At 38.9% G+C, this 26717-nt stretch overlaps 1 protein-coding gene across 7 annotated transcripts in view; it reads left to right on the top strand.

The window, feature by feature from the left end:
* The window catches only part of CHST9 (carbohydrate sulfotransferase 9), a 97096-nt gene extending 70845 nt beyond the window's left edge, over positions 1 to 26251 (top strand). For 4 of the 7 annotated variants that reach the window (XM_072034631.1, XM_027452191.3, XM_027452189.3 and 1 more), the window contains exons 3-5: positions 8501 to 8538; positions 20248 to 20319; positions 24706 to 26251. In XM_072034631.1, the coding sequence (XP_071890732.1) occupies positions 8501 to 8538; positions 20248 to 20319; positions 24706 to 25803 (1208 nt within the window). In that variant the 3' untranslated portion in view covers positions 25804 to 26251. Of the gene's footprint in view, positions 1 to 8108; positions 8197 to 8500; positions 8539 to 20247; positions 20320 to 24705 lie in introns of those variants that run through there. The other 3 variants (XM_021269567.4, XM_021269572.4, XM_027452192.3) reach the window with 3 other exon arrangements.
* The last annotated feature ends 466 nt before the right edge of the window (positions 26252 to 26717 follow it).

The following is a 26717-nucleotide window of genomic DNA, read 5'->3' as shown; positions in this document are numbered from 1 at the left end:
CTTGTACATCAATATGGGCTCTTCTTTCAAGGAACTCCTTAAAATATTACCCTTTCACTATCTTTAAAAATAAAATAATAATAATAAAAATAAAACAACAAATAAAGCTATCTATGTAGAAAGACAGGTATAGCTGTTTAATTTAGCTCTGAACTCCTATGTCAACCTGAGAATCTTACTTCTTTCTAGCAATAATAACTGAGTTTGAGTGATCTTTTCAAAGGATGGAGAAACTGTGGGAAAAAGAGGTTTTACAGTGCTCTAGTCACCGAGAGTTGACTCAAATTACAATAAGAAAATAAGTAGTCTTACTTGGTAATATAACTTTATTTGGTAACATTTCAGTAATGTAGTCAGAAATGGCAAATGTTAAAACTGTGTATTCTCGTAATAGTTCACATATCAGAAATCAACTACTTTGATTAAGCAGTGTTGTCAAACTATCCAAATCCATTTGAGAACCAAATCTGCAGCAGTGGTTGAGCTTCCCACCCTCCTCTCTCCCCAACTTCTTATGAGTAGCACAAACCTGAACCTGTGTGCATCTTGGATTCGTATTATATTCTCAGTCATAGGTGACCTTTAACAAATGGCTTCCTATAACTATAGCTGAATTCAAGCTCTAGAGTTGGTCGTGAAAGGTCATATTCTAGTTATACAAAACGTAGATAAATTTGTACTCGCTGCAGCTCACTGATTACTGCAGTTTTTTGTTTTGAATCTGACCAATCTAAATGCAGAGCTGTGTATAAGGAAAGGTTATATTTGAGCTTTGTTTCTTTTCTCTTTTCTCCTCCTAATTTTCTCTCACTATAAAATTATCCTGTAGATAATTTTTTAGTTTTCCAGTTGTTAAGGTTCTATTTCGAAGGGCTATTTCACCTTATCCTCCATCCCCAACCCCATCTTTCTTCAGTCATGGATTAATTGCAAATTCTCATGCATGTAACCTTCCTTACAAATGTGAGCGCTGTCTTTCTGTAAGTGTTGCATTCTCATTGGGGAATATTTTGCTTTGAAATTGAATAATTTCAGTGAAGTTATTTGAGGCCAATGTGCTAAGAGCGTGCCTTAGAGTGGCATATTTAGACCTTAAACAAAGAAACATGGCAGATTCAAAGTACAGTTTGTTTATGTAGGCATAACTCAGAATGAGTAGTAAATTGAAAGAATATTTGCTCTCATCACCACTGGTCACTTCCTGGCCTTATGTTGTATAGACAATTCATCTTTTTTATTTCTGAAATACAGAAACTGTAGACTAAAGCTTCCCATGGAGACTTTGCTGTGGGACTCTACTTTGTAATTAGTGCCAAGAAGTTGGATTTTTCCACCCCTGTTTGGGCTTGCTGCATGCTTGTCTTTCATGCCACTGCTTCTGATTCAGACCAGAGAAGCTTTGTAGCTCTAATGTTTGTGGTGCAATGATCCTAGCAGGTGAGTCAAAAAAAAAAAAAAAAAAAAAAAAAAAAAAAAAAAAGGAAGCAGAAGGAAAAAAAGAGGCTCTGTGTGCGTAACTATGTTGAACTTTGTGTGCTGCTTGCCTTTGGTACTGGTGCCTTCATCTTCATATACGATTTCCAGACCATTCTAATTAAGATTGGATGGGCATGGTATGCTTCACAGCTGTACTTTCACTCATTTTCACTACAAGTGAAAGACCAGCAGCTGACCTTCTCTAATGTATGCCACACTGAACGTCACGAGTCCATATGGCTTTGCCTCAAAATAGTTAATTTGACTAAAATTTTCAACTGTGGTCACATTCCTTGTCTGGGTGGGGACAGCCATATGTTCTTAATGTGAGCAGAAACCAGGCAGGAACCAAAACCAAATCCAAACTCCTGCAATGTTTTAGCCCTACTGTCAGTGCAATGCAAAGCTTCAACTGCCTAACACTATAACAGGATATGTTAAAGATGCAATAGTATGTCCATGGCTGTATTTCTGCATGGGGTCCATGAGTATGTACACGCATGCACTAGTTACTCTTCATGGTCTTTTCCTTCATGACAGCTCTTAGATTGGTTCTGGCATAGTAAATGCCAGATAGTTTCCCTTCGGTGGAAAGAAGTCAAGGGCAACTATCTCTCATTTAGCACACACAAAAAAAAAAGAGCCTTAACATAGGAAGCTGCAATGGACCAGCTGACGGGTGGAAACAGATTGTTTTGTGTCAAAGCCCAGAAACCCACTTAGTGGAAGATGATCGCATAAGCAATTGAGCTCAACAGTGGAGTGTAGTCAGAGAGACATTTTAACAGATGGTGATCTATGCTCTAAATGATCACTATATAAAGCACTATACATACCTAGCAATATGAAAGTGGAGGCTGGTGGTCCATCTGATTGAAAAAGCAATGAAAATGAAAAAGCGATGGCCCATGCAGTGTGAGAACTGAGGCAGTTTCTACCTGTCATTTGGAACACTCTGTGATGGAGTTTGAGGAAATGCATCTGCTAAGCCATAAGTAACTGATTTTGTCTGCCTAATTGCAGATGAGTAAGATTCCATAGTTTGCTCCATTTGGTCCCTTAGGAGAGCAGGAATCGGAAAACCTTGTGAAGTAGTTAGATAAAAAAGAAAGCATTTCAAAGCAGTTGCATAATGAGCTGTAAAACAAAATTGAAACAAACTATTCTTGTTGCTGGATACAGGATGAATGCCAAATAGGCATTCAAAATAAATATACTACATTGAGCTGGAAACCGTCCAAAGCATGATATCAATATCATGTTGATCTTAAAACCAAATACATCGTCTGGCATGTTTCCATTATCTCAAATCTTCCATCCTTAAAGGAACAAGGTGACAAACCTTTACTTTCCATTTTGCCAGAAATACAAAGCAACAAATTAGGAGAAAACTGCTAGACAGGCCTGCCTACTAATTATTTTAGTGGACGTACTGGCAAATTGGTATCATTTGAAAATATTTGTCAGTGCTGATGAGGTAAAACGCCAGATTTTTAACTTATTTTCTCATGTTTCCTTGCCATAAGTACAGATATACAGTGTTTGCCAATGCAGAATCAGGCTCAAGAATATATTTATATTGCACCCTTCCATCTTTTCTTATGCACAGAATTAATGAATGAAGGTCCTCAAAAAAAATTAAAATTAAATTAAAATTAATGTTTCTTTATCAGACCAGGAACTTTTTTTTTTTTCATTTGGGGTTTCTCTTTGTTTTGAATTTTTTAGGTGGAAACTGAACAGTGTATTTTAATCAACACAAGACTTTTGACTACTGGAACTTGCGTAAATGTTTAGTTTCCCAGGGTCATTTGAACCTCCAAGAGAACAGTTCTGCATCCTTATTAGAGACTGACAATTAAAGGTCTGTTTTCGTATCAAAAGTAATCATGAAAAATTAACTGGGGAGACCTTGGAATGCTGTGAGAATTTCAGTGTTTTGAGATGGCCAACTTTCCTTCATTTTCTTCAATCAGTATCAACTTGAGTTTCTTTTTATGTTTCCTACTGCCAGGGCAACTTATGAGTTGGCATTGTGACAGCTGAGGATTATGCAATACCATGAAGATGTGATTAATACATTTTAGGCCACTGTAATCATATTCAGTTGCATAATTATCACAGAGGCGCAAAAATAATCAAAACTAGGTTTTGAAGGCAATGCTGTAAGTTTTAGTTTTCCAAATTCCATATTAGGAGGAAAATATTATGTGTATCTGAAGGAGCTGTGTGGCTTACAAGTCCTGGAGATTCTGCAGCTAATTTATAGGAAATGTATGATTTTGTCCTAAATATTTAAATCTTTGTATGCCAAATTGCAGGCTCTGTCAGAAGATAATCTGTTAGTGCCACACCTCCTCAGTTAAAAGTCAGAAAACTAAATCTGAGTGTTTCTTCTTCAGGCTCTGGCGCCATTAGAAATTGCTGCAAAAGTTTGTCAGAAATAAGTGGTTTGGTTTCCTTTCACTGCTCCAGTAGGATAGGAAACCAGTAATGAAAGGGGCATGGATCATAACAAAATAGGTTGCATATGTGTTTATTTAGGTCTATAAAAATAAAGTAAAATCCAAAGCTGTTAGTGTTTCTGTCACGAACTGGAAAAACAAAATTAAATTGATATTAGAATATCAAATTCTCTCCTCAAAACTGATTTCCTTGTAGTGCTGTTCCCCACATAGCTATGTGAATATGGCTGTTTCAGATTATGAATATGATTGTTTCAAGGCAAGGCTGAGGGTCCCCCTCTTGTTTAAAGAATAAATTAGGATTTGATTTTGGGGAAGAAAAAAAAAAGAAATCCTTTGTTGCTAGGACTTGTAGCAGTCACGTCACATAAATTGTCAGATCTGTGTATTTAAGGAATTTTACACTCTAATTAAATGCAGTAGTAGTCGTTTGCCTTTTGAAATGAAACTTTTCTTTCTTTTGCTATATACTTAGGGAACAAACATGCTGTCATAATTCCTCATGTATCCAACTATTTGAACATAAGAAACAGCATCAAGCTGTTATTTGTTCTGTTGGAGTGTGCTCATATTTCTAATCAATCTTTTGTACCTGGTGATGTTAATTATATTTGAGCTGGAAGTAGTTTAACATTAAAAGGAATTACAGCAGATTAATCTGTAAACCTGCACAAATATCACATTCCTTTGTATGGAGGTAAGCAGGGCACAGTGTGCATAATTACGCACTGTTCTCTGAGTAGGTTGGGAGCGTAAGGCTGAGGAGTTGGTGTTGCAGTTCCTTGTGACAGCATCAATTATGACATGCTCTTGTGTCTTACAGTGGTCAGTTACATTGGAAAATGTACTCTGTTCCTTTCAGTAAGGTAATCTTCCATATTGCAAGAACAAGTAAGCAAAACATTGAAAAATCCACCTTGCTCTGGAAGCAGGAATCAGTGTACTAATTAGTAGATGGAAATACAGATAAATCTTTTAAAGAATGTTTGCTGTAAGTTTTTTTTTTTCTAAAATGATACAGCTTGAGGACAACACAAGAAAGCCATTTATGTAAATAGTCTAAAACCACATAAGGGTAGTGCTTCACACTTTTTGTGATTGGAGAGACCAAAAAAAAAAAAAAGTATCACTAAAAATTATTTTGGAGAGGTTTATTTCTCCAGTTTTGGGTTTCAACAAATGTTTTGTCTCAGTTGTACCAGTTTAGCTTCAGTTAGAGGGGCAGGAGAGCAGAGCCTCAGCAAGTCCTCAGAATTCCAGTTTGTGCTGGTAAATACATGTCTTCTGACTCAAAACATCAGTGGAGTGTAGTTGTCTATGATGGAGACTGTTTGATATGCTTGCGTTGTCAAGATAGCTGGTCAAATAGCACTCCTGAGCTGAGTTAGAAACAGTTTGTCTGATGACATGTAGGAAGAAAAAAAAAAGTTTCAGGAGAAGCACAGGCTAAGAACAACCCATTCACATTGCAGAAGACATGTCTCTTGGACTACACTGACTACCAGCTGAGCAACTTCCTTATAAATTTCCAGATGGCAGTAAATTCCCCAATTAGTTTGATGTTCATGCATCCATTCATCTTGTACGAGCTGCTGTCTCACTGCAGTGGCTCAGGAAAAGCTGTTGTAAATTTTGAATTTAGTGTTGAAGGTCTATGGGTAATGAAACATCTGGCAGATCTCAAGAATTATATGAATGTCATGAGCCTAATGCAGGTGTTACCTCTGGGACTGCCTGGCCTGTTCTGCCAGTTCTGGTTTAATTGGTGTCCCATTGCCTTGTGTCCTTTGGATTTGGACCTTTCTCTCTAACGGAGCCAGAGTGATAACAAAGCACCTAAACAGAAACATCCTTCTCAAAGTTAAGGGTAAGTTAGGTAAAACACAGATTAGTGACTAGTCATTCTAAAAGTCATTTTAAAATAAAAACAAAATAAAAAGCAGGACAGACAAAATGTTGGTTATTTCAATGACAACACCTTCTACTGCCCTACTTTGACAGCTGAAAGCCTGAACACCTTTCAGTGTTGTAGGTGTTACTAGGTTGTGCCTCTAAAAAAAAATAAAATAAAATAAAAATAAATACATATGTAAAAATATTTTTAAGCTGAATTCTGGAGGAATATTTTTATTTAGTAGTTGCTGTTTTTGAAAGAATGTCCATTTTAAACTTAATGATGATCTATTACAGTGAGGAAGGGGGAAATAAAAGACTATTCATGCTAAGGAAAATGAAGGCGTTGTTTCATGTGTTCATGTTTTTTTCCACTTTTTTTGTAGCTCTTCACCTTAAAACAAAAGTACAGGACACATCAGGACTTTGCAGACTTCCTGAAATAATGGTGCCAATGTATTTCCACCCTAATTTGCAGCATCTCTGTTACTATGGATCTTGGCCTCTTCTGAGCGTAACTGCTGACTATGCCAAATTCATGTAGTTGTTTCATGATGAGGACAAGGATCATCTAGTGAATAAATGGAGAACACAGTATTCAATTTGCTGTTGACCTTGAATTTGATCTCCCTCCTGTCCTTAACAGCCTAGTCAATCTCTGTCCTATTTAACCCATGTCATCATTGCTGGTATATCGTGCAGACACTTAAGCAACTGCCTTCTCCTTGATACTGTCGTATTTAAATTGGGGGAAAAAAAATACACAAATTCATCTTCACTTTTTCCTTAGCTATGTCAAAAGTGGCCAGGCAGGTCTTTCCCAGTCTTTGTGTCCATTTTTATATTTGCTTGAGGTAGAAACCACAAGTTTGATTGATAATGCAATTTGCATCTTGAGGCATCACTGGCAATACAATGGCATGAAAGGCTACTCTCACGGAGTGCACTTTTCCCTCTGGGCTGACTTTAGAAACTCATTGATGTCACTTCCTTCCTCAGTCAGCAAGTGAATTTTCACTAATTCTCAAGACCAGCTGTCCATGCTGTCAACAGAAAGTTATTAAAATTCCTTTAAAGTGAATCAAAATAGCCTAAAAACAAATGTACTGGGAAACAGGAAAGCATCAGTATTCAAAGTCCACAAACCTTTGAGCAAAATAGTGTTGATCTAACCAGAGATTTCAAATGCTGTGCTTTCCTAGCAACTTGTATATCATTACAGAATGCTAAAAACACAAATTCCTTTAATCTTCTATTACCAACAATCTATTTGGTTAAAAATTAGTTACATGATAAAATTCCATTAATTCCAAAGATGATCTCAGTGTACAAGGGAATACATTTTGGAAATTCTCCCCTAAATTATAAATTATGTGGGCTTTTTGTGATTTTTTTTTCTTTTTGAGAAAAAAAAAAAGTTTTTATTTATTTATTTATTAGCAAACAAAAACACAACAGAAGCAGGCAGGAAATAATTATCATAAGAGACAATCTTATAATATAGCCTGAAGTAATTTTCTTTATCTAAATTGTCTATAATGCTTTCCTTGAAAATTGAAGAATTCTCAGCAACCAGTAGGGAAGAACATTTTCCTTTAATTATTAGTGTGTTCTAACATTTAAAATATTTTCTTTTCCTTTTAAAACTTCTATCTTGTGCCACACACATCAATGCAAAGAAACTCCATTGAAATGGAGTATCATTTCCAGTGCTGAAAGAGGCAACCATCCGTGCTAAGCAGAAACAGGCTCTCCTGACAGTTAATAGTGATACTGACAGGTTATAAACAGTGTCCTATCATTATTACTTAAAAAACACTGTGGGTACATGTAGCCTAGCTGGATAGGTCAGTGCGAAATTCCTGATTTTCCCAGATACGTGTGGATAGTCTCCAGTAGCAAAGGGAGGGTAATTGATACCAGCTGCCCTTTTGACAGATAGTGCATGGGAATGGTAAATGAGGCAAAATTACTGTCCTGTTTGATCTAAAAGGAAAGACAAGGTTTGAGATGTCACTACTACTAGCGTCCCAGATGGCTCTAGGAAAGCAATGTTCTTTCTAGGCTTTGATCATGTCTTCAGGAGTACGCTGAAGGACGCTGCAGAAGAAGGCCAGGATGAGGGAGCGAGACCGTAACTCAACTCACCACTTTGGGGATATTATCAGGATAGAATTTCTCCCTTGAGCCAGCTGGCGCCTAACCTCAGTCATGACACAGGCACGTAATTTTATCTCAGGTTAACAGCAGAAGCTGCTTTTCTTCTCTGATGCTCAAATCCTGAGCTGGATGCTACCAGTCTTCCAGGCACATATACGCGCAGTAGTACATCTCAAAACATTAATTAAGAGCTTCATAGAATGTATTTGAAATTTATCGCCTTCGTTTTGTATGTTGCAATTCCTTGTGGGGTACCAGATTAACAAGATTGGATATCTATCTCAATCTTACTTTTATGGCAGTTTCCTTAAGAGGAGCTTGTTTTTTTTTTCTTTAACTTTAGACTTCCTTTTATAAGTTTAAAATCATTTGTTCGTGTTAAACACTACTTCTTAATTACAATGTTTGATTTTTTTTTTGTTCTTGACTTTACAGTGTTTGTTATGTGTGTACATTATCATATTCATTAAAATATGTGCAAACTAATTATTTTCTTTCTCTTTCAGCATCTGGAGAAAAATTGCAACAACAGATAACTAATCAGGTATTTTGACACTTCAATTTTTTGTAACTTAATTTTTCATGTAGAGGAACTGTAGAAATTACAAAGAGAGGAGAAATTCACAGGACAGGCTAATATTAACTATACTGGTATGAAGGACAACAGATCAGACAATTTCATAGTACTGCAGATATGTCTAATTGACATGAATACCCATCCTTTTGGTTTAAACCTCAGATTCGCCATTTTTAAGCAATTCAGTGCAACTACTTAGCAATGTGTTGACTGTGAGGACAGAGTCTGTCAATACTTTGTCCACCAGTATCAAACTTTGTAGTACAGAATTATGTTATGATTTTTGATTTTTTTTTCCCAAATGAGTGATACTTCTCTTGTTAGCTAGTATTCCCTTAAAAAAACAAAAAAAAAAAACAAAAAAACAACAAAAAAAAAACAGAAAACAAAAACAAAAACAAAAACAACCTGGTATGAAATATGTAACATGTAAATGGTGTCTTTCAGTGTTGTTTAGGTTTACATTTCTGCTTTGAATTTTCATGAGGCTTCACTAAACTGGGAAAGTGCTCATGGAGGAGTTTTCTATCCTGTCTATTACTGCGTCACTTTGAAGTAATTAGAAAATAGCCTTTATACATTCCTATTCAGTATCTCAGCATCTGGAAAAGTAAATAGGAAATATGCTGAAATAAAATTTCCCTTGACAAGATAGAGAGGAGGAAAGGCATAGTTTGCTTTCCTAAAGAATCTGTCCCTAAAGAATTCCTAAAGAATGCTCTCCCTGAATGGAAAGACTGGGCTTGCACAGCAGTGGTGTGTTACTCCTCATTCATAGCTTCCCGCACCGGGTCCTCACACTGAATGCTGTTATCTGGATGGCACATAAATGGGTGTTTGTATGGTTTGTGAGATTTATTTCTAAGTCACTTAAAAAGCAGTCATCATTAGAATGTTTATATTTCAAAAATTTCCCTCCATTAACTAGTCTTCCTTCCAAGCCTTAAGTTGATGCGTGGTGTCATACCTCACCATTATCTGTGAACTGACCACCTAAATGGGGACTGGCTACCTAAGGCAACTGTGCACAGTCTGAGTCCAACAGCATTCCCCTGTGATGGCACAGCACTGCATGGATGTCACTGTCAGTGATTTTCAGTGCCTTGAGCTGGCACCACTCCTGACCAAGTCAGCTCTGAAGGTCTGGAAGGTCACAGGAAGCCTGGTCCTGAGATATCAAATAATAACCATTGCTTCGTTCCATCAGAGCTGTTCCCGTTACCTCAAGTAATTGATGAATAAACATATTTAGCCCAGAATTTAGCATTTCATTGAGCAAAGAAAAATCTTTTTTTTTCCCTTTTTCTTTCTAAATAAATGTAAAAATATTCTGAAACTTACTGGAAGTTTTGAGCTTTGGCTGAAAGTTTATATCCTAAAACAAGCCTAATTAACTTCTATAGACTAAATTACATTTGAAAATTAGCCTGAAATGTCTTGCAAAACGCTTTCGGGAGTCCTTGTTGGCCAGAAGGGGGGGCAGTTGTATTTTTAAAACAGCTTGAGGCTACATTGACAGGGATGGCTGACTGGAGATACAATTCTGCACGTTTTCTCTGTGACAGAGACAGCTCAGTGGAGGGTATTGCCCTTCACTAAGGAATGGTGTACTGTGATAAAAAGGACATTTGCCATAGTTGCAAAAGGTGGATTTGGTACCATGCTTTGTGTCTCTGGTCTGGCTCTTTTCCTGCATGCCATTGCCTTCTCCTCGAACTGCTGACAAGCTATGTCTCTCTGCTGTTAGCTTAAGAACATGTTTTTCAGTAAAATTTCATTGCTTTCATATGTGGAGGGCGTACCCAAATAAAGCTGTGAAAAGTTGATTTGGGGATGAATGGTAGACACTCATTTTAAAATGGATACTAGTGAAGCTGATGATGCCCAATTTTGAACTAACTTCCTTTGAACCTCCAGAAAATGGAAGACTGTTTTAAATTAGAAATGAATTTTATTTTCAAGTTCACAACTTAGGATGCCATTGCAGAGGCACTGCATGGATGATCTGAAGTAATGCTGCTTCAATAAAAAGATTTAAACTGAAGTTGATCCTAATGGAGAACCTCTCCTGGAAGGATTCTGTTTATTCCCAATACTGAACCAGAAATTTTATATGCAGGATAAGATACTTACCCCTGTAAAACCTGGTAGTCTTCTTTAAGTCAGTGCAACAGCTCTAAGTTAAACTGTCTGCCAGAATTTCAGTGAGGGAAAAGTGGTTCTGCAGAAGATGGATGATGTTACAACTTGACAGGAGCAAGGAGTGTGAAGGGGCAAATAGCAGGAAACGTCTTGTTGAGAGGTGACTGAAACAGGGAAGGAATGCTTCTTGTCCTACTGATCTTCTGCTAGGTAAACCCCTTACTGTTGGTTGGTGGGGATGTTGGACCTCTGGCATCATAAAGACTGCTGCTTCTTTGTGGTTCTTGGCTCCTTCTAAAGTCTAAACAAAGTTTTGTGAAATATAACATAGATATATTACCACAGTAGTATATGCTTCCAAAATCCCTAGTCTACAATTACCACTTTTACCTTCTCTAGTTTGCTTTGATCATGAAGCATTTGCTGGTTTTCCTTGAGCACCCTTTTGTGGTTTGTGTATATGAGTATGCATGTTTGTTTAACAGCAGCGGTCAGCTACCACTCTGCCTGAACAGGGTCATCCAGGCTTTTCAATACCTGTTTTTAGCTACCTTTGCAACTTCAGGGTAAATCCTGGCACTGATCTACAGCCTGATTAGCTGTAGCATAACTACTGCTAAGGGTAATGCAAGGAAACAAGAACAGACCTTGTGCTTCTGTGTAACTGTCTTGGCTAACAAAACATTACAGACTGCCAGTCAAAATGTGTCTGAAGGCAATCCTTTATGTTTCATCCTTGCCACTCAGATGGATCTGTGTTGTGGTCTTAATGCTTACTCCTACATGCGGTTTTGTCCAGTGCCTCCCAGAAGCTCTGAAGGACTATCAAGAATATGCATACTTGCATTTTGAATCTGAATGTCTTTACATGGTCAAGAGTTAAAATCCCGTCTGTTTGTCTCTTTTGCAGTGAAGTTGCTGACAGGGTCAGGACGCTGGTGGGAATGCTCTGCAATATGTCCCATTGCTTTTGTCCCTGAGGATCTTTCTCAAAGCAAGCTCTTTTGCAGTGGCATCTCCTTCTCTTAGTCTTTGAGTGTCTCTGTCAGGGAGGATTTCCCTTTCTGCACATGGGGATGGGGAGACACAGTAACACAGAAAGGGCTTTAATGAAGCCCTGCTAGAGCTAGGCTTGAACCACAAGTAACTGTACATTTGCTGAAGTAAAAAAGTGAAAGGAAAGTCAAACAAGCCTCTGTTAAATGACAGTGTAATGACCTCTGTTTCCTTCAAGTGTCCTTGTGGTGTAATAAACTTAAGCCAAGATGAGCAAAAAACTCCACAGTTCAGTTCAAATTCCTTTATTTTCCTTGTGCAGTGCTGTGATCTACATCAATATGCTCCCCTACCCCTTTCATAGAATCATAGAATCATAGAATATCCTGAGTTGGAAGGGACCCTTAAGGATCATCAAGTCCAACTCTTGACACCGCACAGGTCTACCCAAAAGTTCAAACCATGTGACTAAGTGCACAGTCCAATCTCTTCTTAAATTCAGACAGGCTCGGTGCAGTGACCACTTCCCTGGGGAGCCTGTTCCAGTGTGCAACCACTCTCTCTGTGAAGAACTTCCTCCTGATGTCAAGCCTAAACTTCCCCTGCCTCAGCTTAACCCCGTTCATCTTCTTATACAACCTAGCTATCAAAAGTTCAGTCTGTGTATGCCAGCTTCCAAGTGCTGGTATTTTGAGTTTGTCTAATAGGTATGTCCCTTGCCCCCATTTTCCCAGTTTGGGGTCATATTCCTCACGTCATTCCCAAAAATAAAGAGTTTGAAAATCTTCAAGAAAACTGATACCTTTAGCCCACCAAACAAATGTAACACTTACATATGCTTCACAAAATTACATAATAGTTGAGGTTGGAAAGTGCCTCTGGAGATCATCTAGTCCAGCTCCCATAATTCAAAGCAGGATCAGCAACAGCAGGTTGCCCAGGACCATGTCCAGTTGGGTTTTGAGTGCCTCAAAGAATGCAGACTCCATAGCCTCTCAGAAAATCTCTTTCAGAGTTCAGTAGCCTCAGAGGAAAAGTGTTTTCTTATATTTAAATGGATTTTCCTGTGTTTTGGTTGCTGCCTGCTGCCTTGTGTCCTGTCACTATGCACAACATAGAGGAGCCTGGATATGTCTTCTTTACTTCTCCTAGCAGGTAATAAGTGATAAGTTACCTTATCACACAGTGATAAGATGCCCCTGAACCTTCTCTTCTCCAGACTGCCTAGTCCAGCTCTCTCAGCCACTCCTTATAGGTCAGATGTTTCAATTCCTTGAATAACTTTGTTGCCCTTTACTGGACTCATTCCAGTATGTCTCTTTTAAGCTGGGTAGCGCAGAGCTGGACACGGCACTCCGGATGTCTCACCAGGGCTGAACAAAGCAGAAGAATCACCTCTCCCAGTCCACTAGCAATGCTCTGCCTAATGGTACCCAGGATGCTGTTGATCTTCTTTGCCATGAAGGCACATCCATCACCAGGACCCCCAGGGTCTTTTCTGAAGCTGCTTCCCAGCTGGCCAGCTCCCAGCTTGAACTGGTGCATGGCATCATGCTTCTTTCCCCAAGAGGTACACTTTGTATTTCCTGCTGTTGAATTCCATGAGGTTCTAGTTTACCCCCTTCTCAAGACTGTCGAGGTCCCTCTGAAGAGCAGCACAACCCTCTGGTGATATCTGATAGAAAAATCAGACAGGAAGAGTTGTTCAGGTTTGCCCTGCACATAATGTTTTCTTTCTTCCACATTGATCACGGTTGCTCCTGATACCATTCTTAGTGCATTCTTAGCAAGGATTAGAGAATGCAAAAGGCTAAGAATAAGGTTGGACACTGAGCACAAGTAATGGAAGAAGTGACATGGGGTTTGAGCAGTGAAATTTAGAAAGGGCAGGGAAGTTCAGTTGCAATCCTGACTGACTCTGAGCTTTCTGTCTGTCCCTTCTCACTCTGTAAATGGCAAGGTTTTTTAACGTTAACCAGAAATTAGGAATTACAATATTCACATGGGGTAGGCAATTATTGTCTTTCCTTGTTTTGCAGACGTTGAAAAAATGAAGCATGAAGGTCAAAGGACTTCCTCAAAGCTACAAAATCAAACACTATGGTTCTGGCCCATGCACCTGCCCTTAACCACAGGACTGTCCTTTCTATTCATTCCTCTGCTTCAGAGAGGGACTGTGGTTGAACTAGTTAGTGTTTGGATGGTGCACTGATCATTTGTAACAATAATGGCATGCATACCAAGAGGACTGCTAGACCAAAAAACTTCCACAGAATAAACCAAAGTATTTTCTCTTACCTGTGATAAACAAGAGCTAGTCTCCTCCTGTGAAAATAGGATGTTACATTCCGGTTAGTATGAAGGAGCATACAGCAGATAATTCCCTTTGTAAATTCACACCCTATTTATTCCGTGGTAATTCATGAATGTAATCAATTCTCAAGTATAATATTTTTTTGTAAAATTGAACACGTAAATTTGTTTAAAAGTATATGAATGTAGGCAAACACAGATTTGAGATATTTGCCGACCTAGAATGCAATGTACATTCATATTTATTTTTTATTTACCAATAAAGTCATCTAATTTGAATGAAATGCTAATTGTGACTGAGGGGAAAACACTTTGAGACCTCTAGAGATCTTACTGTCTTTTCCAAAGCAATTTGGGGGAAATTGAATTCTTCATGCCTGAATATACATTAATATTCTTCTGAACCTAGTTTCATTTGAAACTTTTCTTACTATTTCTAAAAGACTTTCTAAAAGAGCAAGATGTCTTGTTTATTCTGGAAGATAAGTGTGTTTATCTGCAGACAAGATGGAAATGGATCTGGTTTACCAGCAAAAAATCCCTATGGATCTTACCACAGCCACTAATGTGAGAAATATTGCCATGTATGCAGAGGCTCAACATTACATTACAGGCCTCTCGTTTCAAAAGGGATTTTTTTTTTTAATTATTATTTTTAGAGGTGGGGGGGGGGGAGTACATTTATTTATTTGTCTTAATTTTTACGTGTCTGTGGATGTAAATGCTGTTGATTCCCAGGCAAGACCTGTCCAGTCACACTGCCAGGTCATCTCCTTGTCAGTCCTCCTGTGATAACGTTTGAGACCAAGGCCAATTTTAGACAACTTCAACATGGTCACAAAAGGAAATCAGTGGTGTGAAGGTGGGCCAGCTAGTCAGAAGGGAAATTTTGACCTTGCTGGGGGAAATACAGAAGGTCACATCCCAGTTCTGTGTCCATTTCAGGAGAGGGCAAAGGGTTGGCCAGCAAGGAATGCAGGTGGTGAGCCACCACATTCACGTTGACCACTGCCATTGGTTGGATACAGGCAGGAACTGGAAGTGCTGTCCTGGGAGAGGATAGGGAAATACCACTGAAACCCCTACAAAACTAGGCCACCACTTGTCTTGCTGCCTGGAAGAATGTCTTGTTGAACAGCTTGTTTGTATCTTAGTTTCTTTAGATGAAGTAATTCCTTTAAGTAATTGGTTGAAAGGATTTGGTACCCAACTCAAATTCCTTTGGGTTTACAATCACGTTGTTTCACAATATAACCCATTCTCTTTGCCACATTTTTATCCCAGGTATCCTAATGGGCACTGAGACTCCACATTTGGCTACTCAGAACAAACATCTAAGCAACCATTTAAGTAGCTATTACCTTCACTGTAGTTCATGACGGCAGGTTAGGAAGGAAACTGAAGTACTGAAATTCAACCCAAATCCAGGTCCGTGATAGCCTCTGCTCATTTGTTATCTCCCAGTGGAGGCAGCTGAGCCCTGTAGTCTTGTTCCTCTGTGGGTGCAGATGTGTCACAGTGTTGGCAAGGCTAAACCAACCTTGCCACTTCTTATCTTGGTGTGGTGGGAACCCACAAATGGCCATTTTTCTGGGAAGGCTCATACCTGCCAGGTTGGGCTGCATAAGGCACAGGTATGCTGAGAGATCTTAAAATGGCATCTGGGAAAACTGAGTCAGTGATTCCCTGAGATAAAGAAGTCCATGGTTTATTTTCTTCTTCTGCCACAGGAGATTCAAGACTACAACTTCTGCTGCCTCTAAGGTCTGTGTTGTATCCTGCAGAATTAAACTAGGGAGAGAGGCTCACCCACCTTGTCATTACAGCACTCCCTGGAGCCAGGGTTTCAGTCCAAGCTTGCATATTTGACTGATCTCCAGAGGTAATGCCCAGGAGTTAGATCACTTGCTGGGAGGAATAGATAGTGAATCTCCTCATGGAGATGGTGCCAAGGGAAACTGGTCAACAAGTACCAGGATATGGTCCCTAATTCTTCTGGATAAAAAGATGTTGGTGTCTAGCCTCTGGTGTCAGCCCTCTTCTTTAGGGAGGAAAATTAAGGAAGAAAATAGATGTTGTTTCAAATATGAAGTGTACTTAAGAATGCCTGTCTGGCTTAAAATAATTATTTATTTTCCTCTTCATAAAATGACTGTGTATATGAATTTCCATGTACTTGGAAATAACGATTTTGAGAATTGCATGTCAACAAAATAAACTGTTTAGATTATTTGATTTGAAACTTCTGTGCTTTAAGTTATGAGAAAGTAGGTACACTGACATTGTTTAATGAACTCAAATAAGAAACAATACGTAATATTTTGAGATTACCTGTCATTTTCAGGTTTAAACTTCCTACATGCAAATAGTAAACCTACCAGTCAGTGGAACACAAGCGTCTTTTGTCTAATGTTCTCCTTCATAAAACAAGTATAATTTTAGTTTGAGTCTGTTGTGAATTTCAGGTTGTTTAAGCTGCTTTACCATGACATTGTTCTCTACAGATATCAGTGAGCGCTGAGTGAAGATTTCTGATTACTGATTGAAGTGGCTGACATAGGCTCTATTACGAGTCTGCACGGGAGGAGGACTGAGCTCAGAAATAAGTACTGATGGAACACACTGGGCTACCTATTCCCGAAATGAGTGTGACTGTACAGGAATGAGGCAGGGCTAAAGATGACCAAGGTTAAATGGTCTGTGATCTGAAATTTGCCGTTAACTAGCAGACCATTTTAGTGAAACTTCTAGAGACAAACATGCTGTGCAAACTGGATGCAGTCTCTTTCCAACCACAAGCTGTCTGGGCTGTAATGTCTCTGTGCTTGCTTACAAGTCTGTAAAGTTACACTGGGAAGAACCAGCCCCATGAAATTGTTGCCAGAAAGTCAGAGTAGTAGCATCGACATAGCATGATACAGAGGCCAATTTATCACTACTATTGATCAACCTTGACAGTGGTTTCTTTATTAGTAACAAGGGTGGGTGCTTATTTTTGTCTTCAACACTTGATTGCAGCTGTCTTGGTGAATCTTTAATCTGTCACACAAACTTACATGGCTTTGTTAGTTTCTGATAACCATGGCATTTTAATTGGGACTTTTTTGTTTTTATTAACTGTACCTTGATCTTTATTATCCATCCCATTTTGAGCATGTTTTAGAGAACCCACATGTTTTGACTGTGAGGGTGGAAACAGGAGGGAATTAATTCCAGATTTGAACAAGAATTGGCAAGTAAAATTAGAGATTAATTTCCTTCATCCAAGCTGCTGACCATATGAATCAGCTTGCTGGAGTGGCTGGTGCAGACTGTCTTGCCTCATTACCATGGGTGACTTAGTACTTTCTGTACTTGGAGACACGAGGCACAGAGAGGAGGGGAGCCCAATGCAAAGCCTTCAGTAGTGTATCTGTGAGGGTTCTGAGCACAGACAAATGGGTTCCTCCTGTTCCCTTACTAAATGGGGACAGGGCTACTACTGTGGTCTTGATAATGTTGCTGTTCATCTTACCCTGTTGGGCCTCTTCACTTTCCCAATGACCCACGGGTATGAGTTGTTCTCCAAAACCAGCTCTTTACTGGTGCTGTTCTTTGAGTTTTTTCCACATCACCTCATTCCTTGACACTGGGCCATGCCACATCAAAAAAAAAAAAAAAATAAATAAATTTAAAAAAATAATAATAAAAAAAAAAGAGAGAGAGAGAAGAGGAAAAAAAAAGTCTTTCCCTCTTCCCTTTTCTTCCTCACTCATTTTGTCTGTGCCCTTGCCACAACTCTGAGTCAGCCTGCAGTGAGATGCATAACTTTCTGCTAATAGATTCAAGGGGCAATAGTCACCAATTCACAAAACTGTTTGGAAAAGCAGCACCCAAAATGGCTGGTATCTGTTAATAAACTTATTTTCAGTATTTCTTTCTTACTGTGATAAGTTGTTCTTGTTTGTATCTGGCTTTGTGTTCACAAGTACCTCCCTTAAACCTAATTACATTTCAACTACAAAATGCAGTTTGCTTCTTCGTTAGTCTCTTCAGGAAGCTCTGATCACCTCATGTACTCATTTCTGTTTTCTCCTTTCCCCAAAACTCATTTAGTAATCTTAGAGGTGTTTGGTACAAGTATGTATGTTTTAGGGATACACGTAACATAGGAAAATGTTCTGTCTATTAAATTTTTGCCTGTCAGGCTTGTGACTGATGGCTCCACGTAAGAAATAATCCTAGAACTTAATCCAGATGAAGCATTAAGATTGCTGCTATTTTTTGACCTTTTGAGAACTTCAGGGGCAGAAAGAACTATGAAAGTCCAAAGCACAATCATTTCATTCTTCCTCTTTCCTAATGGAATTGTGTATAAACCACAAAGTGACATTATACATGTCTGACAGAAGGACTTCCACTGAACTTGCAGTGTTCACAACGAATACATATATCACCTGTGGCTCATGAGGAATGCATCAGTGATGATTTGCCTGGAATAAATTAGATAAGCCATAAATTCATTACTTTGCTGTGAGAGGAGTTACTGGTGCCTGTCTCTGGAGTAGCTGGTCTAAGCACAAGTGATGAATCAAGAGGTTTATCTGCAGTGCACAGAAGGCAAAGCATCTCATCAGCACCTCATGTCACTTGTGGCCAGCCTGTGTAGTTTCTCCAGTGGGAGATCCTGTAGGGTTTTTCTTCACTCAGCAATGTTAAACTATGTAGTTACTATGCTATGAGAAAGCTGTGGGCATATTTACTGGTTAGGTGGGGTAGCACTGCAGTAGAGGAGTCTGGCCATTATGAATTATGCTTTGTAAATGCTCTTTTAACATAAAGGAGTTAAGGATATTCCATTATTTTGGCAGGCTTAAGAAAACTTGCACATTCATGTATAAGTATAGTTCTACAAGTTTTTACACTTAAAGTGAGTTATTAACAGCTGCAGGCTTCACTGGCATGCTGGAGATGGAGTCATGCAAAATTTTCATCATATTTCAACTACATAACAATTCTGAATCATCTACCACAATCATGGACCTTTACTGAAGAAATCCTCTTAACTGTACCCAATTATGTGGAAAACTTGGTATTTTAAGCAATATATATATATATATATATTACCTTTTCAAAGACTCACACCTACCTACAATGCGAGTAAGAGGATGTTTCTTTTAAAGTCCTTCAGTATTGAAGCTGCCTGCATCTAAAGACCTAAATTAAGAGACTGATCTCCCTGTGTGAGTCAGAAAATGAATCAAAAAATGAGCCGTGTCTCTCTCTGTATTTGTTCTCTATGGAGGGATCCTAGAGAAACAACTAAGGGTCTGAAATTAGATGGTCATTATAATACATGTATAATCCCCACATAAGAGGCACCATAAAGAAATGTACAGTGAAATAAAATATATAATGCTCTTAGTCCATGCTGAACTTTGACAGTCTCTGAGCATATCTAGTACCAAAGGACTGTGATGTAAGCAGAGATGTACTCCAAGCATGTACTTAATACTCCTCTCATCTCATCTTTGGGGGGGGAGGAGGCAGGCTTTGTTTCTCATGGGTAAATTTCTGTATGTACTGTAGAAACCCTTCCTGGGGTGGATCAGAAAACACAAATGCTCTGTCCTTCTAAACAATTGCTTTTCATAAATTTCATCAGAAAAAAAAAAAAAAAGAAAAAAAGAAAAAAAGCAACTTGTAACCTGCTTTTGTCTTAAGGAATGGAGATTTTATCATCTTGGAATATTTATGTGTTTGCAGAGCACCCATATTAGCTGTGCAGTATAATACTGCCAAGAGAGTCCTGAGGGCACTCAAATCTGCAGCAGCCAAGTGCAAACCACAGTGGAAAGCAAAGTACAGTATGCTCCCAGGTGCTTTGTGCCATTGCTCCTGAGAAGCATCTTAAAGGACTATTTTAGCAAGCATGTGTTAGGACAGAAGAGATATTTACTAGATGTTGAGAACCTATACATTAAGAATGCCCACAACATAGGTATTTAGTAGCACAGAAAAGCACAATAGAATAGACTATTTCATTCCTCCTTTATTCTCTGTCCTAAGTTTTTTATTGGTCTCACTTAATTTTATAATTCCTGTTAGTAAAAATGAAGATCCAGCAGTAAAACGTTTAGGAAACAGCACTGTCTGCACTGTAGGCCATTAGATCTTGGTAAATCTGCTCTGGAATATCCTTTACAATACATCTTTTTTTTTTTTTTTCTTTTTTTTTGGTGGCAGGATGCTGTAATTGCAAACTGTCTAGATGAGATCCCACCAGTGCATTGTAAAACTACCACAAAGCATAATTGGGTGAGTCTTAACCATTCTTAGCAGTAGTCATTCTCTTCTAACCCCATGATTTGCAAAGGTATTAAAGGAAAGGACAGCTTCAACATGCATAAAAGAAGGCATTGGTATTGGCTAGTGATTTTTACAGGAAGAAAGAATTCTTGTGTGGATGGGGGAGGAGCAGGGAATCTCCAGCAATAAAAGTGGCAGAAAAAATCCATGAACTCATTAATGACCTCAGAAATGCCTTTTGTTTCAGCTGGATTGTCTGCCAGTAGCCAAATGCTAAACTAACACTGTGTTAAATTCCTTTTTTCTTTGTATTTAAACTAATTTTTAAATCTCTCTTCTGATCTTGTCTAGCTAAAGGGAGACAGAGGTTATATGTATACTCTTCTAAATTAGACTCTTGGCCATTTCTTAACTTTCTTTCAAATGTGTGAATGCAAATGAAGAACAAGGCACTCTGCATAATTACTGGCAAGGGTGCAACACTTCACTGGCTTCTAATTCTTGGATGAAATGTGCACAGCCTGCTACACAGGTTGTCAGCATGTCTCAAGGACAGACTTGCTTCTGTCCAAGGTGACCATCGAGTTTTTCTCCTATGCCAGGCAGCTAGTTCCCAAAATAGCTGCTCCTTAGAAAGACATAGATGGCCATCCCTGTGTTTGGACACTTGTCTGAAAGAGTTTGGTAAGACCATTTGCATGGAAAGGTCTAGATCCAGTAACTGCTACAGGATTATCTGCTTGCTGCCTGTTGTTGGTGTATGTTCAGGCATGTTCCAAAATGATGGTGCTCAGCAGCAGCTCGTGGACTGAACTGTTAGGAATGGAGGTATAATGGCCACATGTTGTGTTTTTGTTGGTGGTGTTGTTTTTTGTTTTTGTTTTGCTGTTGTTTTTTATTTGGTTTTTAATTGTTATTGGTTTTGCAAGGCTCTAGTCTTCCCATTCCTGATTCAAATAAATAAATAAATAAATAAATAAATATAAAAATAAAACAGTCACCATATCATGGAGATGTTCAGATCTTTAAGGTGTCATAAAACAGGCACTGAAAAATCATTGGCACCAAGAGGAAGCCAAAGACACCTAGTTTTGAGTAAGGCTAGTATCATGAAATATTAAAGTCCTTTCACAGCATGTGGCTTTCAGCTCTCTCACCCACATAAGAGCAGTAGCAGTTAAATATGCCAGACTGCTAGGCAATTTTGTTTAAGAAATATGTCACTACTTATTTGACAATTAGTTAAACAGTTAGCTTCTCAAGAAAACTTTCTAGTTAAATGTCTCTCATCAAATACAAAGCCTGATTCATCCCTTCATTATTCTTACCTTCATTATCTGCTAGTGTCATTACGCAGGCAGGTGTATAGGCAGGTTTGGTAATTTTTATTTATCCATTTATTTTAGTTGGAATACTACTGTGGCAATATGACAGCCATTTATGCCTTTGAAAATTATCTCTATCTGTTCCCATTCTTAGAAGGAGCAAGTTACAGCCAGCATTTACTGCAAGCACACTATCCCTTGTGGAGCTTATAATAACATTTATTAGCCATTACTGTTGTATTCACTACGGGATATGTATCTCAATGAGAAGGGGAAGTGGAGAGGGGAAGCAACTAATAGTATTTTACATATTTAGATAATTTTTTTGTCCTCAGAACTTCCCGTGTCATTGTTTTTCCCCTAGGTCTTTTTTTTTCCCCCCTTTCTGTTTGGGGCTTTTTTTTTTTTTTTTTCTCCCTGATAGATTCTTTCTTCTTTTGCCTCGTCTTGCTTGGAGGGAACCCCTTTCAAGTGAATCCCACTGTGCATATGTTGTTCCTTTAGGGTGTTACCTGAGATTTCTCTGAATAGTTCTGCCCATCCTTTTCTGAAGTCTTTTAATCCCATGAAAAATCCTTCAGTAGTGGTTCCTACAGCTGCAGTCATGGTTTCTGAGACTGAAATGCAGTCCTCTTCTGGTATCTCCTCCAGTTATCCTCTGAGGTTGGTCCTGCATCCCAGGTGAACTGTTTGAAATGGAATAAAATCAAGACCACACACATTTCAGTCTTTCCTCTTTCATGCTCTCCTGGTGGAACCAAGGTATCTTCCACTGGTTCAGGATGGAAGACTGAATTCAGGAAGTGTATGGCTCTGAAGTGCATGGCTCATTTTTGAAGCTTTAATTGCAAATTCAGATAGTTAAGCATCTTTTCCCTGAAATATCTCCTGAAATACATTATTAAATTTAAATTACATACCAGATGAAGTTATGAGGTACTACTGCCCTCTCCTGAATTTTATCTGGATTGGGTACACCATTCCAGCCACATATCTCTAGGAACTGTGTTCTATATTATAAAATGCTCCAGATCCACATGGGTGAATTGAAGATGTTGGTTACTTGGTTCCTACCTCTGTTAGGAAACTTGTATTGTGTGCTTGATTTCTCTGTATCCCGTATTTTTCATTTTCAGATTTTAAAGGGCTTCATTTTAAGGTTCAAACATTCAATTAATTTGTAACTCTGTGGTTCTGCAGTAGCATTTGTAAATTGCCATTACTGTGCTGCTAAAATTCCCATTAGACTCATAGGCATCTCCTGTTTTACTACTAGCACTACCTTCTGTTATTATACACTGACCATTCTTCTGAAGTCTTTCCATCCTAAAGCAGAAGGGATAAATCTCTAGGCACATGTGTTTCTTCTGTTTAAAATAATTAAATATTAGAAAACAAAACTAAAAACTAGATGATATTAGAAAAACAGACCAGGCCAAATTGAAAAATTCAATTATCCTTTTGTAGTTCTCAAAACAGCAACATACACTCTCTCTTAGATATATAAGTCCTGCATGGCTGTCCTTTTTTATTTGCTTTCACCAGTGCTAAAATCATTTTACTCAGTTCAATGAAAGCAAAGTCCTGATAGTCAGTGATTTTTGGCAGTACTGAATGGCCTGATCACCTGGGTTTGTTTTTGTCATTGGAAATTACTACACAGCAAGATAGACTAACTTTTCTTGGAACTGCTTGTTTTTCCGTAGGCTTTATTTCAAACTGGAATTGAAGTTGTGTTCTCTGCGTTACCATTTTTTACATTATTCCTCTAAATTGTTAACAGCCTTATTTATTTGAGTCAGCCTATGAACTTTCCCATCATCCCAAATACACACTTAGGGTCTGCCAGTCCACAGATCAACTTTCCAGTAAATGTTTAATCAGTTTATCGCAAAAGAGTCTTTTTGTACAGGTTTCCAAAAAAGTTAGTTGTAAGATGTACACAGTTCATGTATGGGTGTCCATACACATGTGTACAGCCATGTGTTTGGCTACCACAGGATGTTTAAAAAAATGTTTAAAAAACTATTGAGCAGCATCCCCTCTCTGCAGAACTGTAGTGAAAATAGTAGGTATATAAATGTCCCAAGGCTGCAGACTTGCCTGCTGAAAGAACAAAAGCTGTACAAGCCTTAGTAGACACAGCAGAATCCACTCAAGAATGAGAGAGCAGAAATAGTTAAACTGCAAGAAGATGTTCAGTCAGCTTGCATGATAATTTGGAGAATTTGCCCACAAAACACAGGTCTGAGCTTTGCCATTTCTACAGCTCATAGCCTGCACAGAAACTGGACATTAGAATAGATGTTTGAGAGGAAAGTCTCATCTTTTCACATTCTTTGCAGGGTGTCTAGTTAGTTGATGTCATTAATGTTGATGTTTAAATAAGTCAGATGCAATAAGCACTAAAAGCACCTATTTTGCCTTATTGTCTGTGAAAGCAGCTAGCTCAGGTGTAGACAAATTTGTATGGCAAATTATCTTATGTTCATGCAACCCAGTGCATGCCACTTCCATGATCTATCCATAGGAGGAAAGGAAGAGGATGTTTTTGGAAGAGGGATTTTGGCTTTCCCTACACCGCACTCAAACCTACCCTCCTCCAACTATTTAGGAGCCCTAGTTTGGTCCTGGGGAGCAAGTGGTCCTGGAGCCACTGGGGCACAAGTGCTCCAGCGCCCAGAATATGTGCCAGCAGTGAGCTCAGGTGTGCCATGCACTTTGGAAAGCTGTTGGCAATGTTAAATTCAACCAGTGCTGTCATGAAGGGAAAATGTAATAGGCAGAGAAAAGCACCTGGCCACCCCTACCTGGACTATCAGTCTCCCTGCGTGAATGTCTTCTGCTTTCGTAAAAGTTTTGGTATAAGCTATTTATTTTTGTAGGAAGATGTACTGTGCACTGTCAGGAAAGCCTCAGAAGCATGTATTTCAGAAATTAGCCCAGCTAGTTGCTAAACTAGCTGTATCGATCAACTGGTTTGAAAGGATTTGTGGTACTGATTGCGATGTGAATGGGCTCGGCTGTACTGTTGCTGCATTGTAAACTCTGTTTCTTTCAATGTTTGCAGGATTTCACGCTCCCACCTCCAGGGACACAGAATAAAGTGGTGCAAAGCGGGCACGTTCCTCCTGGCCGCAGTAGGCAGGAGATGGCCATCTCGGGCAGCAGGCACTGGCAAGGGAAGGCTGACTCTTTTGGTGCAGTAGCTGTCTCCTTGGTGAGCAGACTGTCCGACCAGCAGAAGATCAGCGAGCCACCTCTCAGCCAGTTCAGAGAAGTGTATTTACCCCTCGCACTGCGCCCTCTGAACAAGACTTTGGTCAAGGGCGATGAGTGGAAGGATGTGGGTAGCACCCAGGAAAAGCGCAGGTCCTTCCTGTATGAATTCTGTCAGAAATACAACAGCAGGAAGAAGCTGCGGACACACCTCGTGCACATGGTGTCACGAATTTACGTGGAGGACAGGCACAAGGTCCTGTACTGTGAAGTGCCGAAAGCGGGCTGCTCCAATTGGAAAAGGGTCCTCATGGTGCTCAATGGACTCGCCACTTCCACGCACAACATTTCCCATGATGATGTGCACTATGGAAAGCATTTAAGGAAACTGGACAGTTATGACTTAAAAGGGATATACACACGTTTGAACACGTACACCAAGACTATATTTGTACGTGATCCTTTGGAAAGACTCGTATCTGCCTTCAGGGATAAGTTTGAACATCCAAACAGCTATTACCATCCCGTATTTGGGAAGGCAATAATTAAGAAGTATAGACATAACGCAGATGAAGAGGCATTGAAAACTGGATCAGGAGTTAAGTTCAAGGAGTTTATCCAGTACCTGTTAGATTCCCATCGTCCAGTAGGAATGGACATTCACTGGGAGCAGGTCAGTAAGCTCTGCTATCCCTGCCTCATCAACTATGATTTCATAGGAAAGTTTGAAACCCTGGAAGAAGATGCCAATTACTTTTTGCAGCTGGTAGGTGCTCCAGCTGAGCTAAAATTTCCAAAATTCAAAGATAGACATTCCTCTGATGAAAGAACAAGTGCAGAGGTAGTGAGGCAGTACTTAAAGGAGTTGTCTAAGGAGGAAAGACAGCTGACCTACGACTTCTATTACTTGGATTACTTAATGTTCAATTATACATCACCGATTGTATAGCACCAGAATAGCTTCAGGCTTCTATTAGATATTTATCATTTTGGGATTCAGAACAACTACTTTGATATTACCTCTAAAAGGAAACAAAGTAACTGCTAAGTGGAGTTGTCTTGACTTACTGGAGGTTTTATAAACTAGAGTGACATCAATTGACATAAAGTTATAGGAAAATGCACAAAAAAGACCTGTAAACAGCATAAATTGCACTAAAATGCCTGAAAAAGCTGCTTTTACCATTACAGATTATATTGTGGAAGCGGTAATGCAGCCAGCTGTTGCATTAGCCTACCTAATGTTCTTTTAATGGTTTAAGAAAAAAGCATTCAGAATAGCATGATATTTTTGGTGTGTCTGCTTTAGATATTGTTTTTGAAACTATTTTTTGAATGTATTTTTTACTTTCCGTTGCTTATTAATAAAGAAGCATTGGCTAATTTTCTAAAATGTTTGCAGTGTTCTCAGTTGTAAGAGTTGTTTTTTTGATTACCATTAGACTGTAGCTGTTTTTAGACCTGACTGTTTGTTTTACTGAAGGATGGTTTTGAATACAAATGCATAACGCTACAGATAACACAGCAGCTCAACTTTTCAGTGCAGTAAGTTTGGGTGAGCCTGCCATCTGAAGTCATAGTCCACTACGCCTTTTTGACTGAAGTACTGTAAACAACACACATGAGCCTCCTTTCAAAGAACTGAAAAGTACATTAAAATTAACATTTTAATTTTACTCTGGAGTCAACTGCATGATGCATACCCTGGTCCCAGTGTTCAAGATAGTATTCATTTTAGTGGTGAGGCAAAGTCTTAGGGTGGTGGCTGTGGGACATTATAATATCTGTACCAAGAAGCAACTTCATTGCTGCCGCTGTGACTGCTCTTGGTGTGCCAGCGTCCGATCATCTGTCCATGTCCCA

Source organism: Anas platyrhynchos, chromosome 2, assembly GCF_047663525.1.
Source record: "Anas platyrhynchos isolate ZD024472 breed Pekin duck chromosome 2, IASCAAS_PekinDuck_T2T, whole genome shotgun sequence".
NCBI classification, from domain to species: domain Eukaryota; kingdom Metazoa; phylum Chordata; class Aves; order Anseriformes; family Anatidae; genus Anas; species Anas platyrhynchos.
The sequence above is the reverse complement of the archived record's forward strand: the minus strand, read 5'-3'. Positions and strand labels throughout refer to the sequence as shown.